This window comes from Pteropus alecto, unplaced genomic scaffold (assembly GCF_000325575.1).
Source record: "Pteropus alecto unplaced genomic scaffold, ASM32557v1 scaffold38, whole genome shotgun sequence".
Taxonomy (NCBI): Eukaryota; Metazoa; Chordata; class Mammalia; order Chiroptera; family Pteropodidae; genus Pteropus; species Pteropus alecto.
This window is the reverse complement of record NW_006442512.1, coordinates 207,452-216,106: the sequence shown is the minus strand read 5'-3', so window position 1 is coordinate 216,106 and position 8,655 is coordinate 207,452. Positions and strand designations below refer to the sequence as shown.

The 8,655-nt window shown below is 43.7% G+C and overlaps 1 protein-coding gene across 1 annotated transcript in view; it reads left to right on the top strand.

Moving 5' to 3' along the window:
* The first annotated feature begins 7,211 nt into the window (after nt 1-7,211).
* The window catches only part of TSPAN3 (tetraspanin 3), a 25,917-nt gene continuing 24,473 nt past the window's right edge, over nt 7,212-8,655 (top strand). Inside the window, exon 1 of the mRNA XM_006922589.3 lies at nt 7,212-7,464. Within this exon, the coding sequence (XP_006922651.1) occupies nt 7,402-7,464 (63 nt within the window). The 5' untranslated portion in view covers nt 7,212-7,401. The remainder of the gene's footprint in view (nt 7,465-8,655) is intronic.

Sequence of the window (8,655 nt, the reverse complement as noted above, 5' to 3'; positions counted from 1 at the left end):
ACGGCATGGTATTGGCAGGAACACAGACACACGGACCAGTGGAACAGAATTGAGAGTCCAGAAATAAATCCATATTTATATGGGCAAATAATTTTCAACAAAAACACCAAAAACATACAGTTGAGAAAGGAATGCCTCTTCAATAAGTGATGCTGGGAATACTGGAAAGCCACCTGCAAAAGAATGAAACTAGACTGTTATCTATTACCACACACCAAAATTAACTTAAAATGGATTAAGGACCTGAATAGAAGACCTGAAACGATAAACTGCATAGAAGAAAACATAGGAACTAAACTCAAGAATCTTGGACTTAAAGAGGATTTTATGAATTTGACCCCAAAGGCAAGGGAAGTAAAAGCAAAAATAAATGAATGAGACTACATCAAACTAAAAAGCTTCTGTTCAGCAAAAGAAAATGTCAACAAGATAAAGAGACGATCATCTGAATGGGAAGATATGTTTGCAAGCAATGCCTCTGATAAGGGACTAATAGCCAAAGTATACAAAGAACTCATACAACTCAATAACAAGAAAAAAACCCAAATGATTCAATCAAAAAATTGCCAGAGGATCTGAACAGACACTTCTACTGAGAGGACGTACAAATGGTCAACAAATATATGAAAAGATGATCAACATTGCTAGCTATTAGGGAAATGCAAATGAAAACCACAATGAGATATCATCTCACACCTGTTAGGATAGCTATAATCAACAGGACAAGTAATAACAAATGCTGGAGAGGATGTGGGGAAATAGGAACCCTCATACACTGCTGGTGGGACTGCAAATTCGTACAGCTACTATGGAAAAGAGTATGGAGGTTCCTCAAAAATCTAAGAATAGATCTACCATATGATCCAGCAATCTCTCTACTGGGTCTTTATCCCAAAGACTTGAAAACTCATATCCATAAAGATTTTTGAGCACCAATGTTCATGGTGGCCAGGACATGGAAGCAACCAAAGTGTCCTATGATAGATGACTGGATAAAGAAGCTGTGGTACATATATACAATGGAATATTACTCAGCCAGAAGAAGAGATGAAATACTGCCATTTGCGACAACATGGATGGACCTTGAAATAATCATATTAAGTGAAAAAGCCAGACAGAAAAAGTTGAATATCACATGATTTCACTTATATGTGGGATATAAACCTAAAAGCAACAAATGAATAGGACAAACAAACAGAGATTCATGGACATGGAATATAGGCTAGTGGTTACCAGAGGGTCGGGACTGGGGGAAGAGTTAGACAGAGTAAAGGGGGTCAAATATAGGGAGATAGAGGGAAGGCTGATCTTTGGGTGTTAAACACACAATAGAATATACGGATGTCAAATTATAATGTACACCTGAAAATTATATAATTGTATTAACCAATGTTACCCCAATAATCTTAATTTAAAAAACCCACAAAACTACAGAAAAAAATAAAAATCAATTTAGAATATATAATTTTAAAATATAATAGAATTGCAATTATGTCAAAATATGCATACAGTAAAAGAGTAGAAGAAATTGTTAATATTTTTTTCTCCCTGAATATAGAACAATAAGTTTTTTCCTCCCTCTACTTTTTGGAATATTTTAATTTTTCTGTGATGGTCATTATATCAGTGAAGACCCTTGATTACAAATAATGGAAACTGATTTAAGCTACCTTCAGTAGAAAAAGATTCATTGTAAGGACATTAGGTAATTCCTAGCATCTTTAGGAATGCTGGAAGCTAAGGAAACCTTAGTGGGAGAGAAAGAGAGCCCAGCTAAGGTCGAGCGAAGATCAATGGTTTGGTTAGAAGGCTGCTGCTGGCACTGCCACCCAGGCACTCACAGCCATCACTGCTGCTGGACTCCTGATGCCTGCACTGCCATCATAAACACTCTAACAATCTCTGTGTCTTTGTGTCATTTTCTAAAGGTTCAGATATCTGGGCAGGGTCATCTGATTCACCAACATCAATTACATTCTAACTTTTTGAAGGCAAGGAGAAGGACTGTTGGGCTCTTGGCTGGGTTTATCCCAAATTCATAAAATGGGGATCCTTCCATATAGGTAGGATGTTCAAATTTGGGATAGCTCAAAAAAAGACAAATGTTCACTACAAGCACATATTTTGATGATGGTGATGATGATGATGATGACTACTACTACAATGTCCCAAATTAGGCTACAGAGCTGGTCTAAGAAAGATACTAACCACCCTAAGCAGGCATTAATTTTACAATGGACAAAAACAAACCTTTTATCTCTTGGCAAAATATAGACATTTTGTGTTACATAAAGTAGATCAGAGTACATTTTACTTTAGACAGTACAGATTAAAAATAGAATTTATTGGGGAAAGTTAAGAGCTAAGGGTCAGTAAAAGTAGGCAGGAGTGCCCTATCCTCCCATCATCCTGAGACAGGTGTGCAGCAGGACACACAGAAGGTCTGCATTTCTGGGGAGGGACCTTGCCCCCTCATTTGCTCTTTTTCTTACAGGTCAAATTTTGCCAGTGTGGGTAAAGTGAGACTCTTTGAGCACTGAATAGTGGGAACTGAGAGTGCCAGGAGTTACCCAGGAAAGCTAATTTTCCAGAAAGAAGGGTGAAAGGGGTCGCTGAGGGAGAGTGCAAGTCATGACACATGGGAAGGACAGTGAGCTTGTTGTTCCTGGAGCAAAGGAACACAGGCAGCGTAGTAGCACGTTTGGGGGAATTGATGAGTTCAGTCTGGGACATACTAAGTCTTAAGCACAAACAAGGTCAAGGTCTCAACTGCACACTCTCACAGCAGCCTGCAACTTTCATTTGTATTGCTTATCCCAATTGCAATTAAATCAATAATTGCATAATTCATGTTTAATCTCTGCTCTGGATTGCAAGTTCCCTGAGGCCATGGCCCAGATCTAATCACTTCACTGCTATATCCCCAGCACCTGACATAGGGTAAAGCAAGGCATAGTTAACAAAACATATGTGTTGAATGAATTAATGAATGTGGAGTTAGTTGTGCAGCACATATTTGGATATATGGATAGAAAATTGAGAGAAAGACCTGGAATGAAGCTCTAGGCTTAGGAGAGTTCTGTACTTAGATAGTAACTGAATCCAAGGCACTGGGTAAGATGGGTTGAAAAAACCAAAGTCCAAGTCAGAAACCTGGGAAACACCATCGTCCAAGTGGGACAAGCAAGAGGAGCAGCTAGAGAGGTCGGCAGGAAACTAAGAGAGGGCGGTTTCCTGGAAGCTAAGGGAAGAGAGAATTTTAAGCCTGGAGAAGTCAAAGGAGTCAAATGCTGCTGAGAGGTCTTGTAAGATGAAAACCACCAATGCTTACAAAGCATTTGTGTGCCAGGCACTGTTCTGACAGCTCTAAGTGTATTAATTCAATTCTCATGACAACCATATCAGGCAGGTGTTATCATCATTGCCCCCTCCCTAAGATGAATTTACTGAAGCACAGTGAGGTCATCCAGCCAGTAAGTGGGGTGGAGCCCTGTATTTTAACCTAGGCTATCTGGTTCCTGAGTATGCTCTTCATCATTATATATGCTGCCTCGGAGAAGAGTAACAGATGGGTCATTGGCAGGAGCAATTTCAGTAGTGCTGTGGTGTGAAGCCACATGGCAGTAAGTTTAAAAAGTGAATTGGAAACAAGAAGGTCCAGCCCTTCGCTGCGAAGAGGGGTCCACTTCTCTCGGGCCCTAGCCCGACCTTCTTAATCAAACTCTCTATTTTCACAAGCTCTAAGGTGGTTCGTGTGCACAGTGAAGTCTAAGAAGTATGACACTAGGTGATCTTTCAGGAACTTTGGCTAAGAGGAGAGAGAGAGAGAAAGAAAAATGTAGTGGTAAGTAAGAGGTTTTCATTCTCAGATGAAGAAACTTAAGCATTTTCATAAATTTAAACAGTGGTTTGCAAGTCTGCAACACATTAGAAGCACCTGGGGTGCTGTTAAAAATGATTAATTCCCTGAGGCCTATCCCCAGAAAAATCTGTCTGTGTGACCCAGGTGATTCTAATGTGGGGTGTAGGGGGTGAAGACCTATCCAAGGAGAAGATTCAAGGAAGGAAGGACAGAAAAGAGGCACAGGCACCAGGGAATGACAAATTAATCAAGGGAAATGGGAAGAGATGGGATGAAAAAATGCAAAGGAGATGTTTTGGGGAAGGAGGAAAAGCAGTAACAGTAAAGCAGAGAGATAAATTTGTAGAGGATGAGTACCAGCAAGGAGATAGACACTTAAAGGGAATCATATCTGAGAGCCATGAATGATTGATTAGTTTCTTAAATTTTAACTAGGACATTCATAGTGTGGCAAGAACGGTACTTTAAAAATTTAAGTCATTTGATGTTACTGGCTTGTTCAAAGCCTTGCAGTATCTTCCCATCACATGTGGCTTACTAGGACCTTGATGATCTGGCCTTGCTGACTTCATTCTCTATTGACCTCCAGCAACCCAGGCTCTTCAGTGTTTCTTTTTGTAGGGACATGTTCTTGCCTCAGGGCCTTTGTACCTGCTATTCCATCTATGGGCTGTTCTTCCTCCAGATATTCACATGGTCTCTCCCTCATTTCATTCAGGTCTCCTCCAAATGTCTTCTCCTCAGAGAGGACTTCCCTTATCACTCTCTATCCCCTTCCTCTGAATTGTTTTCTATCACTACCCAACATCATGTCATAAACTTACTTGCCTATTTGTTGAAGGTCTGCCTCCTCTACCAGTATGAAGGTTTCACGGGAGCAAGGATTTATCTTGCTCACTGTGGAATACCTATCATCTAGAAGAATGAACACAGAGGTAATGCTTGCAAAAAGTTTGATGAGTGATGAGCCTGTTGCTGCTTGGTGAAAATGAATAGCATACTGAGATAGAAAGGTATTGCTGAGAGTGCAAGGAGAAAGTGATTAGCCAGGAAGATTGCAAAAGAATGAGATGATTGAGGACAAGTAAATGGGCATCTTTAAGAGCCCAGTCAAGGAAGGAGTGCAGGGTTGCAATGGCAGGACATACAGTAAACAAGGCAGATTTCCTCTGTGGCTGAAACATGGTTTCTGCACAGGACTGCTTACTCTCTGTGGGGCTCTGGGAGAGTTTTTTCATATTTCTAAGCCTCAATTGCCACGTCATGGGGCTGATAACCATAGTACCTTCCACCTAAGGTTGTGACAGGGTTAAATGAGCTAATAATTATAGAGACTACCATAAGGTAAGCTCTCAAAAAGTTATAATTACTATGATGATCCAGGATCAGGGAATATGTTCTGTAATTGTTCTAAGTCTTGGTCCAAAATGTTCTGCCCTGGAAAAGACTTGATGTGTTCAACCTTATCCCAATCATATTCCCACACAAACATGTCTTTGTTGTGCCAATCCATCACCATCCTTTTCTTCTTTCTGAAAACTCTTCTTCTGAGAGTTAACCTAGCACCTGGCATAAGTTCTTTGATGTTTTTTGATGTTCATTGCACTTTTACTGAACAGTACTTAGGTGTTGTTACCTGGTCAGGAAAATCTCAATGTGGAGTGGGAGAGATTGGTGTCTGCAACCTCCTTAAAGAGTGTCAACCTCAAGAAACAAGATAGCTGCCAAGAAGGACTACTGGTGGCCAGTGGGATCAAATTTAAAATCAGAGCCTACCAGCGGGTCTAACAGGGGCTTCCCCGCCACACAGCACTTCAGGGAGAAGCCTACATTAAATTGCCTGGTTGTATTAGGTTTGTGCCATCTGAGCCAGCCCCTATAAAGGAGTTCCTGGAACTGTAGTTCAACCAATAGGACTGAGACTTTCCCTATCCAATTAGAGCATGCAGCTGTATCCTTATTAGCATCTTCACTGACCAATCAGAGCAGCTCCATTCAGACCAATCAGGATGGTGCTTTTGGACCAATCAAGCTGTGACGATTTGGAATCCTCACTTGCATGAGAACAGACCAATCAGGGATCAGAGTGGGGACCTCTTTCTATATAAGTCAGCTCCTAATGTTTGGGAGAGTATACTTTCCCTTTGCACTGAAGACCATCTACTGATGCTGAACCACTAAAGACCTCTTGCCTAGAGCAGGGCAGAGCGAAGCAGAGTGAACCAACTTGGAGCAGAGCAGTCTAGCCAGAGAGGAGCCTTGTCTTAGGACCGCCTCACCCCAGGACCACCTAATAGTGGCGCTATTCCATAATCGAGCTGTAAAACATTGAGCTGCTCCATAGCTGTGCTGTATCATTGTTGCAGGAAGTGACACCTGATGGAGGAAATTAGATGCTCAGACAACTTTGTTAGAGGAAGGAGACTTTAATGCCGGCGGAGAGCGTGGAGGCATTCAACAGACCCAAAGCGTGATCTCTCCTTGGTTAGATTTCTTATAGCTTATATACTCTTGCAATGTCCATGCAACGGATGCGTGATTCCTTTGTCTGAGGTTTCACGTGTGCTTCATGACTTAGGAAGGGAGGGGGAGCTTTGAGTCGGTGGGGGGTGCTGCAAAGGTGGAGGAATTTCCAGATCACTGGTCTTACAGGTCGTTTGTTTTGTAGAACCCGCGACCTTGGCGTTATCAGCACCATTGTAGGATTCTTGAACAGAGAGATGGGACCTGCTTAGCAGATTCCTATCTAAAGGCTGAGCTCTAATTGTAACATAACAAGTAGTTTTACACAATTTTGTTATTCCTACACAGCTATAGAGATAAGAACCTTAGTTAGATAGCAAGCTATAAACCAACAGATGTGAGCTGGAGAGTCCTTGAGGTGGGGGAGGCAGCTATGGGAAAACATTTTAGCTGGAGAGCACTGGGCAGAATGGGAGGAGAGAGCAGTTTTAACCAGCTGAGTCAGTTATTTCTGCAGGCCCTTTCTTTTGCATTTTTTCAGATGCCTCCTCTCCTCTCTCATCGTGGTTAAGCTCTTTACAGCAAATAAAGTTTTCTTCACTGCATTCCATACTGGGGATTTCCGTTGGCATTGCATTGGAGCTGAAGAGTAGGCTAGATAGACAGACAACATTCTTTGGGGTCATCAAGAAGGCTGGTATAGTAAACATGGCTCAACAGGGGAAGCGTGGGTTTCCTCTGAAACTTCCCTAATCAGGCATCTGCATCGCCAGGACTTTGGGTCCTTTAAGAGGCGTGGCCTCAATGTAGCCACTGAGGGAGTGATTGGCTGAAGCTGCCTGTCCGGGGGGCGGGACTCGGTTGCCAGGGAGCAGCGTGGCTGCCCTAGGGGACTGCAGCGCCTGCGCTGAGGAGCCAGGTGCTTGCTGGGTCTGGGGCTGCGCAGCACACCCGGGGGCTTGAGGCTTCGCCGCGCAGGCGGTGAAGTTTCCAGGCAGGAGGCGCCGTCGCCATTGTAGCTTCGCTGGGTGGGCGCATCCGGCTCTCTGAGCAGGGCACCAGCGACCGCCCGCACCATGGGCCAGTGCGGCATCACCTCCTCCAAGACTGTCCTGGTGTTTCTCAACCTCATCTTTTGGGTGAGCGCGGGACACAGGGCGGGGAAGGGGGAGGGGCCGGCGGCGCGGCCTGCTGCGGCCTCGCCTGAGGCGCCGGAAGGGCCGGCAGGGGCCGCGGCGGCGAGCTGGTGTTAGGGGAAATGGGGTTCTGCGGTAGAAGGGTAGGGAAGTCGCTCCCAGGCTAAGACGAAGGCCCCGGGCGTGGAGGGCGATGATTGGAAGCCTTAGGAGGCGTCAGGCGGCCTCAGCGCTCAAGCCCGACGCCTCAGGCGGCTGGCTTCCTCCAGGGGGCTCCGCCCGAGAGGCTAGGCCGAGACCCTGGAACAACCTGCTGGACCGGGGATTCTCGCTGCAGATTCGTTCAGGACTTCAGACTCAAAATAGAGTATTCCCCAAAGGGTCAGGCTCCGATTTTCTTTTTTTTTGGTCAGGACCTGGAGTCCCCGCAGCTCCAGTGCTAGTCCCGAGCCATTTGACCAAATGGTGCAGATATGCAGGGATGCTGCCGACTCAGGGTGAGGACTCTTATTTGGAGCTCTTTGTGTATGGAGAACTGGTTGGCTGTTAACCAGCCAAGAAAACTGAGAGGTTTCAACTTGATAAGCCAAATAATCCTTTGACCAGGAAAATCAAACGGTTTATTTTGGCAACGGGGTCGAGGAGCCTGAGATTATATACCTTGGTTAAATATGATTCGGATATCACAAGATTTTGAAATTCATGAACCACCTTTCCATAAAAGGTGGTTCATGAATTTTTTTTGTCATGTTCCCAAAGAAAGAGGTGTTTATAACCATTTCATCTTAATTCAGATCCTTACGTCACCAGGGACTTTTGTACTAACCTGTGTTGCTCTTATCAGTCTGTGCTCTAGTCTATCTGGACCTGGCACCTGGGTAAATCTAATTAAGCATTCTTCCCTCATATAGCTTTGTTTTATTTAAACAAACAAACAAACAAACAAAATCCCCCAGAAACTTCAGCAGTAAATTAAGGTTTAACTTCTGGTATTGAAACTGAAGTCCTCACTCACTTTTCCTTCCTCATGACTTGCCATGTTCTTAAACACTTGCTGCCCTGGACAGACTCTCCAGGGTCTCCAGGACACTCGTTGAACATTCTCACTTACTATACTTTTGTATGTCCCTGTTTAACTTCTGCCCACACACATACCTAATTTGGAAAGAATCCTTTTCTTCTTAAAACTCCCAT